This window comes from Hylobates moloch, unplaced genomic scaffold (assembly GCF_009828535.3).
Source record: "Hylobates moloch isolate HMO894 unplaced genomic scaffold, HMol_V3 SCAFFOLD_19, whole genome shotgun sequence".
Classification (NCBI taxonomy): Eukaryota; Metazoa; Chordata; class Mammalia; order Primates; family Hylobatidae; genus Hylobates; species Hylobates moloch.
The window spans coordinates 72,069,763-72,085,139 of NW_026652294.1; the positions used below are offsets into that span (position 1 = coordinate 72,069,763).

At 43.7% G+C, this 15,377-nt stretch overlaps 1 protein-coding gene across 1 annotated transcript in view; it reads left to right on the plus strand.

Moving 5' to 3' along the window:
• GLDC (glycine decarboxylase) overlaps positions 1–14,370 on the plus strand; it is a 112,244-nt gene extending 97,874 nt beyond the window's left edge. Inside the window, exons 26-29 of the mRNA XM_032138741.2 lie at positions 6,739–6,834; positions 10,658–10,830; positions 12,102–12,182; positions 13,697–14,370. Of these exons, the coding sequence (XP_031994632.2) occupies positions 6,739–6,834; positions 10,658–10,830; positions 12,102–12,182; positions 13,697–13,840 (494 nt within the window). The 3' untranslated portion in view covers positions 13,841–14,370. The remainder of the gene's footprint in view (positions 1–6,738; positions 6,835–10,657; positions 10,831–12,101; positions 12,183–13,696) is intronic.
• The last annotated feature ends 1,007 nt before the right edge of the window (positions 14,371–15,377 follow it).

Sequence of the window (15,377 nt, forward strand, 5' to 3'; positions counted from 1 at the left end):
AGCGATTCTCCTGCTTCAGCTTCCCCAGTAGTTGGGACTACAGGGGTTCATCATCACGCTCGGCTGATTTTTGTATTTTTGGTAGAGACAGGGTTTCACCGTGTTGCCCGGGCTGGTCTCAGACTGCTGACCTCAGGTGATCCTCCCACCTTGGCCTCCCAAAATGCTGGGATTACAAGCGTGAGCCACTGCGTCTGGCTCCCATCATTATTTTAGAGTGTATTTCTTCTACTGTAAAAAAAAAAATGTTAACTGTAAAACGGCTTCAGGGCGGTCCTTCAGGAGGTATTCCAGAAGAAGGCATTGTCATCACAGGAGATAGCAGCTCCGTGTGTGTTACTGTCCCTGAACACCTTCCAGAGGACAGGATGTCGGAGGTGGGGCTGGGTGCTGTGGCTCATGCCTGCAATCCGAGCCATTTGGGAGGCCAAGGTGGGAGGGTTGCTTGAGCCCAGGAGTCTGAGACCAGCCCGGGAAATATCATGAGACCTGTCTCTTCCAAAAAAAAAAAAATTAACCGCCATGGTGGTGCACACCTGTAGTCCCAGCTACTTGGAGGGTTGAGGCAGGAGGATTGCTTAAGCCTGGGAAGTTGAGGCTGCAGTGAGTTGTAATGGTGCCACTGCACTCCAGCCTAGGTGACAGAGTGAGACCGTGTCTCAAAAAAAAAAAAAAGATGTGGAGGTGGAGTGATATGGAGCATCCTGAATCTGTAGGCCTAGACAAAGGTGTGTGTTTGTGTCTTAGTTTTTAACAAAAAAGTTTAAAAAGTAAAAAGAAAATATAGAAGAAAGCATATAGAATAAGGATATCAAGAAAGAAAATATTTTTGTACAGCTGTACAATGTATTTGTGTTTAAAGTGTTATTACAAAAGAGTCAGAAAGTTTTAAAAAATTTAGTTTATAAAGTAAAAAGTTACAGTAGGCCAGGCGCGGTGGCTCACGCCTATAATCCCAGCACTTTGGGAGGCCAAGGCGGGCAGATCACTTGAGCTCGGGAGTTCGAGACCAGCCGGGCCAACATGGTGAAACCCTGTCTCTACTAGAAATACAAAAATTAGCCAGGCATGGTGGCAGGCACCTGTAATCCCAGCTACTCGGGAGGCTGAGGCATGATAATCACTTGAACCCAGGAATTGGAGGCTGCAGTGAGCCGAGATTGCGCCACTGCTCTCCAGCCTGGGCAACAGATTGAGACTCTGTCTAAAAAAAAAAAAAAAAACAGTTACAGTAAGCTAAGGTTAATTTGTTTTTGAAGAAAAAAGTTTTTTAAAATAAATTAATATAGCCTAAGTGTACAGTGTTCACAAAGTCTATGGCAGTATACAGGGATGTCCTAGACCTTCCCGTTCACTCACCACTCACTCACTGACTCATCCAGAGCAACTTCCAGTCCTGCAAGCTCCATTCATGGTAAGTGCCCTACGCAGATGTACCATTTTTTATGTTTTATGTCGTATTTTTGCTCTGTCTTTTCTATGTTGAGATATGTTTAGATACACAGATTCAGACCATTGTGTTACAATTGCCTACGGTATTCAGTACAGTAGGAGCAAGAGGCTGTACCATGTAGCCTAGGTATATATATAGTAGACTTTACCAACTACTTTATGTAAGTACACCATGCTGTTTGCACAATGACAGAGTCATCTCACAATGCACTTCTCAGGACGTATTCCCTTCGTTAAGTAACGCGTGACTAGATTCTGCTAGAATGAGGAAAGAAAGGAATTACCTCAGGTAAGATGATACTTTTTTTTTTTTTTTTCTTTTTTTTGAGACAGAGTTTTGCTCTTGTTGCCCAGACTGGATTGCAATGGCGCAATCTCAGCTCACCTCAACCTCTGCCTCTCGGGTTCAAGCAATTCTCCCACCTCAGCCTCCTGAGTAGCTGGGATTACAGGCATGCACCACCATGCCTGGCTAACTTTGTATTTTTAGTAGAGACAGTGTTTCTCCTTGTTGGTCAGGCTGGTCTCAAACTACCGACCTCAGGTGGCCCGCCCCCCTTGGCCTCCCAAAGTGCTGGGATTACAGGCATGGGCCACTGCCCCAGCAAGATGATAACATTTTAAAGGAAGAATTGCAAAAATCCACAGCTGTCTATTTTTGTGAGAGGCAAAGGTTTGATCTGAATGGAGTCCCCATTAGTAGGAGGAGATGACTTTGTTAGTATCCCAATGTTTTCTTTATGTTTTAATTTCTTATATGCCTATCCTTTTTTTTTTTTTTTTTTTGAGACACAGCCTTGCTCTGTCACCCAGGCTAGAGTCCAGTGGTGCAATCTCGGCTCACTGCAACCCCCGCCTCCCGGGCTCAAGCAATTCTGTCTCAGCCTCCCACTATGATTACAGTGCCCACCACTGCACCCGGCTAATTTTTGTATTTTCAGCAGAGATGAGGTTTCGCCATGTTGGCCAGGCTTATCTCGAACTCTTGACCTCAGGTCATCTGCCTTTTTTTTTTTTTTTTCCATCAGACAAACACCAACTTTGCCTGCAAATACCTGTCCTTGTGGAGGTTTCTAGGTGGCCCTTGCTGTATGGGTGGGCAGGGGCCTCAGGGGCTGGGCCCTCATGTCCTTGGCTCACGAGTGACCCTGCTCAGTCCCACTTACCTGACCTCATTCTCAGGAAAACCGCATTCTAGCTTGAACTACAGGGAAACAGCCAGGAGGTTTGATTCTGTTAGTCATGTTCTGTGGATTTCAGCTAAAAGGCTCGGCCAAGCATTGATTGCCCAGCAGAGCTTTCCAGAGTAGTTACCTAGTGAGTTCCTTTATTCCTTGGCAGCCACCTTGAGGATGGGGGATAAGTAACGTCTGGTCCTTTCTCTCAAGGAGGGTTTTGAGAAGCCCTATTTTTCCACAGCACACTCCCATATTGTTCTTACCCTCAGAAGACAATCAACATATGGGGGTGGTGGTTCCCACTTAGCCACTCAACGTTTACCTTGCTTTTCCTTCATCCCACCCCTCCTGTCCTCCTTGCCCCTTTCACGTGGTACCTTCTCAGCTGTAGTCACTGTTAGATCCAGGAGAAACACCTACTCTGTGAACACTAAAACTTGGTGCTGAGTGGTTTATTCAGTTTCCACTTGATATCGCCCCAACATTGCCCTATAGCAGGTTTGTGTGTCCTAAAAGCTGCAAAGAACATCTTAGGATCTGGTTTGTGACAGCCACCAAGTTGAAATTTCATCCCTTTCAGGGCTCACATAGAGATGCAGAGAGATGCTGGAATTCCACAGCAGTTTCTATTTGAACGCAATAGCGTATGCATTTAGAAAATAACATCTGAACCTCATTTAGAAAATGGAGCTCTTCCTAAACCTCTTGGCTATGGTGGGGGCCTCTTCAGATGGCACTGTGGTATTAGCAGTGCTGTGATGGGCTTGGCTTGATGGTGCTTTTCAGCTATTACTGAACCTCTGCTTGGAAGACTCTCCTCTTGTCCTGCCAGCAAGAGTGCCTCCTCCCCCACTGCGTCCCTCCCCTCCTCCCCTCCCTGCTGTCTGGTGTCATTCTGAGCAGCGAGCTTCCATTAGCCTTCGTCCTGCAATCATTGCCACAATCAGGGCATTTTGTTTTGTTTAAGAGACGGTCTTGCTCTATTACCCAGGCTGGAGTACAGTCACATTAGCATAGCTCACTGCAGCCTCAATCTCCTGGGATCAAGCGATTCTCCCACCTCAGCCTCCCGAGTCGCCGGAACTACAGATGTCTGCCACACACCTGGCTAATTTTTAAATATTTTGTAGGATAGGGTCTTGCTTTGTTGCCCAGGCTGGTCTCCAACTCCCAAGCTCAAGCAATCCTCAGCTGAGCATTTAAGAGTCCTGGTATTAATAGCTGATAAAAACTTAGTCTAATGATTTTCCCCTTGAACTTTCCACTTACTGTTTCAGCATTTTTTTCCCTATGTTTACCTACCCATGAATAGGATTTTCTACTTTTTTTTTTTTTTTTTTTTTTTTTGAGAAAAGGTCTCACTCCATCACCCAGGCTGGAATGCAGTGATGTGAACTCGGCTCACTGCAGCCTTGACCTCCTGGGCTCAAATAATTCTCCCACCTCAGCCTTACACATAGCTGATACTACAGGCAGGCACAACTGCACCTAGCTAATTTTTTGTGTTTTTTTTTTTTTTTGTGGAAACAAGCTCTCACTATGCTGCCCAGGCTGGTCTTAAACTCCTGAGCTCAAGCGATCTTCCTGCCTCAGTCTCCTGAAATGCTGGGATTACAAGTGTGAGCTACCGTGCCTGGCTGAATTTTCTGCTTTTGAATCACACTCCTTACAATTTATTCTCCATTGTTAGAAAGCATGTTTTGGCTGGGCGCAGTAGCTCACAGCCTGTAATCCCAGCACTTTGGGAGGCTGAGGTGGGGGGATCACTTGAGCCCAGGAGTTTGAGACCAGCCTAGCTATAGTGAGACTCCATCTCTACAAAAAATATAAAAATTAGCTGGGCATGTGGTGCACACCTGTAGTCCCAGCTACTCTCAGGAGGCTGAACTGGGAGGATTGCTTGGGCCCAGGAGTTCAAGGCTGCAGTAAGCTGTGATGGCGATAGTACAGTCCAGCCTGAGTGACAGAGCGCTCAACCGTGTCTCAATTTCTTTTTTCCTTGAGGCAGAGTCTCGCCCTGTCACCAGGCTGGAGTGCAGTGGCATGATCTTGGCCCACTGCAACCTCCGACTCCTGCGTTCAAGCAATTCTCCTGTCTAAGCCTCCCCAGTAGCTGGGACTACAGGCATGTGCCACCATGCCCAGCTAATTTTTGTATTTTTAGTAGAGATGGGGTTTTACCACGTTGGCCAGGATGGTCTTGATTTCTTGACCTCATGATCCGCCCGCCTCGGCCTCACAAAGTGCTGGGATTACAGGCTTGAACCACCGTGCCTGGCCCCTATCTCAATGTTTTTAAAGTTTTTTTACTTTTTTCTTCAAGCGTGGTTTAAAAATATGCAGTTTCAGTATATTCAGAGTCTTACGCTCTTTATAGTTGTATTTTCAAACAAAACCACTTCTTTTTTCTTTTTTTTTTTTTTGAGATGAAGTCTCGCTTTGTCTCCCAGGCTGGAGTGCAGTGGTGCCATCTCGGCTCACTACAACCACCACCTCCCAGGTTCAAGCAGTTCTCTCACTCAGTCTCCCGAGTAGCTGGAACTACAGGCACCCGCCCCTACACCTGGCTAATTTTTGTAATTTTTTTTTTTCATAGAGACAGGGTTTCACCATGTCGGCCAGGCTGGTTTTGAACTCCTGACCTCAAGTGATTTGCCTGCCTCAGCTTCCCAAAGTGCTGGGATTACAGGTGTGAGTCAATGAGCCCAGCCCCACCTCTTTGATATTTATTCATTCTATAAGAAGCAGAGCATTTCATAGACTGTCTTCAGGGGCTATTAATTACTGGAGCTATTCTTCTCAGGCTTGAGAAGTTATGCTTGGTCTGAGTCTCTGTGAGTGGATTCATTTTTGCTGAGAGTGAGGAAAGTGGGTTAAGAAGAAAAGAGTACATCATTATCTCATGAGTAGATACTTTCAGGGAAGGAAATTCATCAGTTGGTGGACTGTGGAATTTGCGAAGCCCCGGAGGAATATATTGGTCTATTTATTAGAACGCTGACTTAATGGTTTATTCCTGATGATGGTTGTGTGGTCAGTAGCTCATTCTGGGGAGCTACTGGCAGCCTGGACCTAGAGAAGAAGCCTGTTTATGAACTACAGGTCGAATATCCCTAATCTGAAAATCTAAAACTTTTTCTAAAAATTTGTATTTATCTTTTTGAGACAGGGTCTTGCTCCTATTACCCAGGCTGGAGTGCAGTCGTGTGATCGTGGCTTACTGCAGCCGCGATTTCCCAGGCTCAGGTGATTCTATTTTTAGTAGGGATAGGGTTTTGCCATGTTGCCCTGGCTGGTCTGGAACTCCTGATCTAAAACGATCTGCCCATCTCAGCCTCCCAAAGTGCTGGGATTACCAGCATGAGTCACTGTGCCTGGCCTGAAAATCCAGAACTTTTGGGTGCCAACATGAGGCTCAAATAAGGGATGTAATTTCAAATAAGGGATGTGTCATTGGTAGAACAAAGTGAACTGGGTCACACAGACTTTGGCCTCATTAACTCCTTGTTACTTATGGTACATTGTTTGATGTCGCGTATTTCTAATTCTTTGTTTGCAGCCTGAAACCAAAACATCAAAAGGTCCTTCAAAGAAACATAAAATTCTATATGTGTCTTATGGATATATGTTTAATATATCCATATCTATATATACGCAAAAGTAATTATTTGATGTTGAGGGTAAAGTTGCTGAAAAGTGTCAATGGCTCTAGAAATATTTTGTATAAAAGGATCAGGACTATACGATGCGTTTAACTGTTGCAAGTAGATTTTATGTCCGCAGGATAGAAATAATCTCATCCCCAGACACCTCCGGTCATATGTTCCAGTAATGCCTCCCACCTGCCATTAGCCATAATCAGCTTCACAGGTGTGTAGTGAGCTGAAGATAAGACACATCGGCCCAGTGTGCTAAACATTTTTATTTGTAGTAAGACTAAATGAAACCTTTATTGCCAATAATAAACTTACCCAGTGCCCATGGTTGATTGGTCCTCACTGATACACATAAAAAGCTGATGCACTTATTCATTAAATTACTTATTCATTTGTTTGGGTAGAACAATAAGCTGATGCTAATCTTGGGCTGAAACAACTTTCCTGAACAGGTTTTGTGGGTCATGAATTTATTTTGGACACGAGACCCTTCAAAAAGTCTGCAAATATTGAGGCTGTGGATGTGGCCAAGAGACTCCAGGATTATGGTAAGTGGCTTTTGACATTCATGCTGCCGCCCATGCTGGCTGTGGACCACTTCCTAAAGCACAAATGGAAAGTGCAGGCACCACAGTAAACTGATCTGGGGGATAAATGGGGAGCTCAGGGTTCTTGGCAACCTCCAAAATAATAGAGAAAAAAGTTTCCTTATGACTGCACTGGTCTTGCCCTTCAGAAGATACTAAAATATGCATCTTGAATCCATTAACAGCCAAGAAAAGTGTTTATGATTAAAATTAAAACCCCTTTGAGTTGCAGTGAGTGTAGTGGTGAAGGAGACAGAGCAAGTAACCCATCGAAGTGGTAGAGACAAATGGCATTGGAGTTTTATAGCCACCTCCATCATGATGTAGCTGTTTCAGCTGCTTCTAGAGATGAAGAAATAAGTGTAGTAGTTTTCACAAAGAAAATGCAACTTTCTTTGAAGCATTTTGAAAGACATGGACACTTTACCTGTGCATTAGTGGGTGTTCATTCACCTCAGCTCACTACATTTTCCTAGTGAACAACGTTATTAATATTATAATATTAAGATCATATTACTTTTTTGGGGGTTGGGGAGACAGAGTCTCACTTTGTCGCCCAGGCTGGAGTGCAGTGGTGTGATCTTGGCACACTGTAACCTCCATCTCCCGGGTTCAAGTGATTCTCATGCCTCAGCCTCCCAAGTAGCTGGGACTACAGGTGCACACCACCATACCCAGCTATTTTTTTAATATTTTCAGTAGAGATAGGGTTTCACTATGTTGGCCAGGCTGGTCTCAGATTCCTGAGCTCAGGCAATCCACCCACCTTGGCCTCTGAAAGTGCTGGGATTACAGCTGTGAGCCAGCACACCCAGCCAATATTACTATTATAATAATATGAAAATAATAATAATGTCAAGGATCTTTCATTTCTCAGAAAGGCTAAGTTGGGGAGAACGTTGCCATTCAATGGATATGGAGTCCTATCTGAGTTTTAATGACTTGTTTTGGGAAAAAAAGAAAAAAATCTTTAGTAGTTTCACTACTGCATCATAATGGGAATCCCACACGTGTGACTCACTCCTCTCTCGAATGAATGATCTTATTATGCAGTTACGCTGATAATAGACAGGAAAGCCAGAGAAAGGCTTCATTAATGAAATTACCAATCCCATCCTCAAGATCTCTGCTTGGCAACTCTTGTAACAGTAGAACTCCTTTCCCCTGACAGCCTCCCGGCTAGCGATTGGGTAGTGGCCGACTCAGGATAACACACTCACTTTGTGGATGCCTTGCCTACTTCACACATCTAACTGCAACAGCATTTGCAAGGAGAGAGAGGAGGGGCTCACAGAGAGGTGGTAACTGAAGTTACCACCCAGTGTTTCTGAATCATGTTGTCTCCTGACCTCAATGTTATTTTGATGATTGATAGAACCGTTTCCACACTTGTCCAAAAGCCCCATATTGTCCAGGTGCCTGGCACATAGTAGGCACTCAACACATAGTGTTAACAAATGAGAGACCAAATGAATAGCTAAGTCAAAAAACAATGAACTTGACAACACAGTTTTCAGGTCTTAAGCATAACTGCTGAATGTGAATTTTTAAGGAAGAGAGCTAATAATCTGTATATTTAACATGCAGCTTCTGTATGAGTCTTTTCAGGCAATTTTGGGACATACTGCCTTACACAGCAGTTCCAGGCTAATTATCAGACCAATTATCAGAATCACGTGGCATGTTTTATGACTCATAGATTTTTGGGCCCTACCTTGGACTTCCTGAATCAGGGTCCAGATGCAGGAATTTTTTTTGCAAGAACTTCTCAGGTGGTTCAAAATATGGGGACCACTACAGCAGGATATGTTGGAATGAATTTGCTCACACATGGAATTAAGGGCAGACGTGATAGGTAATCAGCTTGTTCTCTTAAAAAAAAAAAAAAAATCCCTGTCTGGTTTGAGTGACAAAGGTGTATGCATTTACCAAAACTCATTAAATGGTACAGTTAGGATCTGTGCATTTCACTGTAAGTTTTATCACAAAAATAGGTGAACAGATATTGAATTCTAGTCATGATGTATATGCTGAAGGGTTTAAGAGTGAAGTGTACTAATGACTGCAGTGTACTTTGAAATGCATCAGAAAGTAAGACAGATGGCTGGATGAGTAGATATATGATAAAGCAAACAACAGCATTGTGGAATCTAGGTGGTGGGTATATGGGTGCTCACCTACAGTCCTTTAAACTCATCTGGATGTTAGTGGTTTGTTTTTTTTAAATAGAGACAAGGTCTTACTCTGTCGCCCAGGCTGGAGTGCAGTGTTGTGATCTTGACTCACTGCAGGCTCACCTGCTGGATTCAAGTGATCCTCCCACCTCAGCTTTCTAAGTAGCTGAGACTACAGGCACATACCACCACACCCAGCTAATTTTTGTATTTTTTTGTAGAGACGGGGTTTTGCCATGTTACCTAGGCAGGTCTCAAACTCCTGGGCTTAAGCAGTCCACTGGCCTTGGCCTCCCAAAGTGCTGGGATTATAGGTGTGTGAGCCACAGCACCTGGCCTGAACATTTTTCAATAAAATGTTGGTAGAGAATGTTTTAAATCATGCAGATGTGACTTTAAAGTACTCCATGTAATAATGATGCTCACCAGAATTTGACAACCACTGCACGTTGGGGCAAGATTAGTTCAGAGGTGTATCAACCTGGGAGTTGTTCTTCAGCTTTTAGAAGTTTCATAGGCCCGGTGTGGTGGCTCATGCCTGTTATCTCTGCATATTGGGAGGCAGAGACAGGCAGACTGCTTGAGCTCGGTAGCTGGAGACCGGCCTGGACAACATGGTGAAACCCTGTCTATGCAACAACAACAAAATTAGCCGGGCATGGTGGCATGCACCTGTAGTCTCAGCTACTTGGAAGGCTTAGGTAGGAGGATCACTTGAGCCCAGGAGGTTGAGGCTGCAGTGAGCCGTGAGTGTGCCAGTGCACTGTAGCCTGAGCGACAGAGCAAGACCCTGTCCCCTCCCCCCGAAAAAAAAGCTTTATAGAAAAAATACAAGAAATGGAAAACATTGTTTTTGATTTTTGTCCTGGAAATCTCTCTCTTGACTATGTATCTTGTTGCATCAACTTACGTGTGAAAACTTTTGGAAACAGAAACACACCGAGCCTGTGTTCAATGTAAAGGCAAAGGCTTTCCACATACTGGCCAAACTTCAGTTTCCTTATCATACAAAATGGGGACAATAAGATTTGCTCCAGGGTCCTTAACACTTGTTATCTCATTATTTAACTTTTGATAAGCTATAATATTTTTATTTCTCTTAATTGCACATAATACATGATAATTACTGAAAGATTCTAAAATATAATCAAAGTGAAATAAAAATCCCAGTCTCATTTTCTGGCCATATTTACAGTTAACATTTTATGTTTTCTTCAAGGCATCTTCCCTCATAAAATATACATACTTTGTATAAGTACTTTGTCCTTTTATTTATATATAGAAATGGGATATCATTATGTGGCTTGCTTTTTTCACTTAATATTTTTGAATGTTTAGCCAGTTTAACACATTTACATAATTTTGAATGGTTGTCTATTTACTGTATGGGTGCTCTGTAAAATTTGCTTATCTGATCCCCAGTTGTTGGATATTAGGTTGTTTCCTAAATTTTTCTTCTATAAACAGCACTGAGTCCCCAAATACATACATTTGCAAATGTATCTGATGATTTTCTTAGGATAAAATATAGGAAGGGATAGGAACTTTTCTTCCAAACTAGGTAGGCCACTGACTTTGAGTGAGGCAAGTTCTCCTGTCTCCGTTTGCAGGATTTCACGCCCCTACCATGTCCTGGCCTGTGGCAGGGACCCTCATGGTTGAGCCCACTGAGTCGGAGGACAAGGCAGAGCTGGACAGATTCTGTGATGCCATGATCAGCATTCGGCAGGAAATTGCTGACATTGAGGAGGGCCGCATCGACCCCAGGGTCAATCCGCTGAAGGTGCGTAGGCCCTGGAACTTTTCTTGAAATGTTCCTTAAACTAGAAAATGATGTCTGGACAGTGTACCAGCAACTCCCGAACTCTCAACTGAGGATGATACTCTTCCCTAGAATAAGGTAATTCTTCTGAGAAGATGCGGTTGTTACTTTGAAGTGTGCATCGTCTTGAACAGCATAGCAGTTACTCAAGGATGATGTGGTTGTGGAAGCTGTCCACAACTGTCTAGTTGGAGAATTTGTAACATTCTGCATCTCTGTTTGATGTACTGTAGTGAGATTATGGCATAAGTAAAATTTACATATTTACATCACAAACTCTGTACAAGCACACATTCTTATATTAGAGCAGCTATCTCTGAGAAAACTGGATTGACATTTGGACTGGATGTTACAATATTTATGCCCCACGTTGGGGAAAAGTTGGTTGGGCATTACTCCGCCGCTTCCAAAACATGTTAATTTTACATCTGGTCAGAGTCCTAAGTTTCTTGTTAGTCCAGATATTAAGCTGGAAGATCAGGAGTGGGAGAATACCATGAAGGCTGTGGTTGTGTCTTCATGGCTATAAGCCAGAGAACAAGTCTGTTATGCCTGCAGCAGCTGGAGCAGGTTCCCAAACTGCCTACCTGTAGGAGATGGCAGGGACCAGTGACTTGCAGAAGGCAGGCACCTCTCTAGAGGTGAGTTCACAGAGTCATGGAGGCATACAAGATGATTATGCTTACCACCATTTATTTCTCTTTTCTCTCTGAAGACTCCTGCTTCTTTCAGGATTTAGGCTATTTTTTTAAATGGCAATAAACATTTCAAAGAGCATAATAGTGAATTATAATACAAGTGGATAATACTACTCATAGGATGATATCAGATTTTAAAATGAGCCAAATTATGCTATATGCTGTTTATTAACATATGCAGTAATAGTATAAAAGCATGATGAGAATGGTAAACACCAAATTCAGAAGAGTGGTTAGCACTGGGACAGGGATATACAGGCAGCTCCAAATGTGTAGGTAATTTTTTCTAAAAGGTGAAGCAAATATGACAGAATGGGGACTTTGCTGGGTGGTAGATGTGATGATTATTACTGTAACGTTCTGGTATTTAAAATATTTCACAATTACAAATCACATTCTACCCCGCTAAATTGAAAGAAAACAACAGCTTTCTCTGCCTGGGCTCCTGTCAGAAGCTTGACGGTTGAGGTGCAGGGTGGGAGGAGAAGAGAGTGTATTGCTCTGACCCCTCCTCTGTCCGTGTCTCTGTCTCAGATGTCTCCACATTCCCTGACCTGCGTTACATCTTCCCACTGGGACCGGCCTTATTCCAGAGAGGTGGCAGCATTCCCACTCGTAAGTTCTCTGAATCTGAATGTGCCAGCTGGGAAGGCACGGGTCAGCTCCTATCCTGGGGGGTGTATGCTCTTAGCCTCATCATTATAGAAACCATATGTGGGGCACCTTGTGAAATAAGGGTCTTGAAAAGGAATGAGGAGCAAAGAAATTGGCTTTCAGAGGCGAGGTCACACAGTATCAACCACAGATCTGGGAACCCATAGGGAACACAGTGGGGGAAAGCTGAATACGAGTCCTGCCCAGTGGACCAATGTGTTTCCCTCCACCGTGGGACAGGGAGATGGTGCCCAATACAATCTTCCTTTCCTTCCTGATTCTTGTATGGAGGAGAAGGTTCTGTGTAGTCTGTTTGAGTGAGGTAGGGAGAAGGCTCAAAATGTGCCAAATTATGCTATGTGCTGTTTATGGATTTGTGCAGTAATAGTATAAAAACATAATGAGAATGTAAATCCTGTATTCATTGGAGAGGAGGGCAAACAAATGATGCTTTTTTTTGAGACGGAGTCTCACTCTGTCGCCCAGGCTGCAGTGCAGTGGCATGATCCCGGGTTCACGCCATTCTCCTACCTCAGCCTCCCGCTGGGACTACAGGCGCCTGCCACCATGCCTGGCTAATTTTTTTGTATTTTTAGTAGAGACGGGGTTTCACGGTGTTAGCCAGGAAGGTCTTGATCTCCTGACCTCGTGATCCGCCCACCCAGGCCTCCCAAAGTGCTGGGATTACAGGCGTGAGCCATCGCGCCCAGCTGATGCTTTTTTTTAAATCGTTCAAACTTTTATTTTAATGCACAGTATGAGAAATTAACTTTTTTTTTTTTTTTTTTGAGATAGAGTTTCACTCTTGTTGCCCAGGCTGGAGTGCAATGGCACAATTTCTGCTCACCACAACCTCTGCCTCCCAGATTAAAGCGATTCTCCTACCTTAGCCTCCCAAGTAACTGGGATTACAGGCATGTGCCACCATGCCCGGCTAATTTTGCATTTTTAGCGGGTTCCTCCATGTCGGTCAGTCTGGTCTCGAACTCCTGACCTCAGAGGATCCGCCTGCCTTGGCCTCCCAAAGTGCTGGGATTAAAGGCATGAGCCACCGTGCCCGGCCGAGAAATTAACTTTTAAATCAACTGAATTGTATGGAAAATGACATGGCAAATAAATTAGACCTATGTTAAAAGAGAAGGTCAGCTAAATATCCAAACTTAAGGATATAATGGGCACAGAAAAACATAGTTTCCAAAGTCTTCTTTAAGCAGTTGAAGTCTTTCACTTTGCTATAAACTGGTCCAGAGATCAACAGCACATAGGGATGCTTAACAGGGGTGGTGATCAGGGACACATCTCCTGGGAAATGCCTTCTTTTTTTTAAATGGTAATGTAGGGTTGGATTTTAGGTTCTCAGAATATTTGTTGGGCTGATGGTGTCTTAGGTTGTGGGAATAGCATTGCCACCTCCTTTTCCCTAAGAGAAACCTCTCAGAACATCTCACAGCATTTCCATCTTTTGTCCTTTGCAGCCCTTCGTGAAACCAGAGAACAAATTCTGGCCAACGATTGCCCGGATTGATGACATATATGGAGATCAGCACCTGGTTTGTACCTGCCCACCCATGGAAGTTTATGAGTCTCCATTTTCTGAACAAAAGAGGGCGTCTTCTTAGTCCTCTCTCCCTAAGTTTAAAGGACTGATTTGATGCCTCTCCCCAGAGCATTTGATAAGCAAGAAAGATTTCATCTCCCACCCCAGCCTCAAGTAGGAGTTTTATATACTGTGTATATCTCTGTAATCTCTCTCTGTCAAGGTAAATGTAAATACAGTAGCTGGAGGGAGTCGAAGCTGATGGTTGGAAGATGGATTTGCTTTGGTATTCTGCTTCCACGTGTGCTGGTTGCCTGGATTGGGAGCCATTTTGTGTTTTGCATAGAAAGTTTTAGGAACTTTAACTTTTAATGTGGCAAGTTTGCAGACTTTATAGAGGCTATCCTGGAGACTTAATAGACATATTTTTGTTCCAAAAGAGTCCGTGTGGACTGTGCCATCTGTGGGAAATCCCAGGGCAAATGTTTACATTTTGTATACCCTGAAGAACTCTTTTTCCTCTAATATGCCTAATCTGTAATCACATTTCTGAGTGTTTTCCTCTTTTTCTGTGTGGTTTTTTTTTTAATCTGCATTTATTAGTATTCTAATACAAGCATTTTGATTGGAAGAATGCCTTTCTCTTGGTCTACTTAGTTTTACCACCATTACACCCTAGATTCAGTGGGAGCTGAAGGGCAATAACACCCAACCCACTAGCCATTGTTACATCATCAGTTTTGCCTTTGACTGGCTGAAGAAACAGTTGTCTTGGTCAACAGTGAAGGCCACTTTGGCCCTTTTTGTTGGAACTGAGTTAGATTGCATGTAACTGTACTCCAGCTATGGAATTTCAATCAAATAGCAATTTATCTTTTCTCATTTAAGTCCAGAGGTAATAAGCCAAGCACTGGTGCTCCTTCAGTTTTCCCGCTCTACCTTCCTTTGCATTAAGTTTTCATCCTCATGGTCTCAAGAAGGCTGTTGCATTTCCAGGCATCACATACCCATTCTAGTTAGGATTAAAAGGGAAGAGCAAAAGCCAGGCATGGTGGCTCTTGCCTGTAATCCCAGCACTTTGGGAGGCTGAGGCGGGAGGATCACCTGACGTCAGGAGTTGGAGACCAACCTGGCCAACATGGTGAAACCCCATCTCTACTAAAAATACAAAAAATTAGCCAGGCATGGTGGTGCATACCTGTAGTCCCAGCTACTTGGGAGGCTGAGGTGGGAGAATTGCTTGAACCTGGGAGGCAGAGGTTGCAGTGAGCTGAGATTGCGCCACTGCACTCCAGCCTGGGCAACAGAGTGAGACCTTGTCTCAAAAAAAAAAAAAAAAAAAAAGAGCAAAAGGCAGATTCCACCCAAATCTGCTTCTTTTGAAATGTTTTCCAATAGGTTCCACTCAGTAACTGCTGCAGCTTGCCAAAATTGGTTCAAATCTCACTCCCAGCTACAAGAAAGTGTGGGGAAGTCTGTTACCTGGGCATGTGACTGGCCCAAACAAAATCAGGAGTATGTTAATTTTTAAAAAGGTGGGGAGAACGGGTTTTAGGTTGGCAACTAGCATGCCTGCCACAAATGACTTTGCCTTAGAAGTAGCAAATGCTCTAATCATG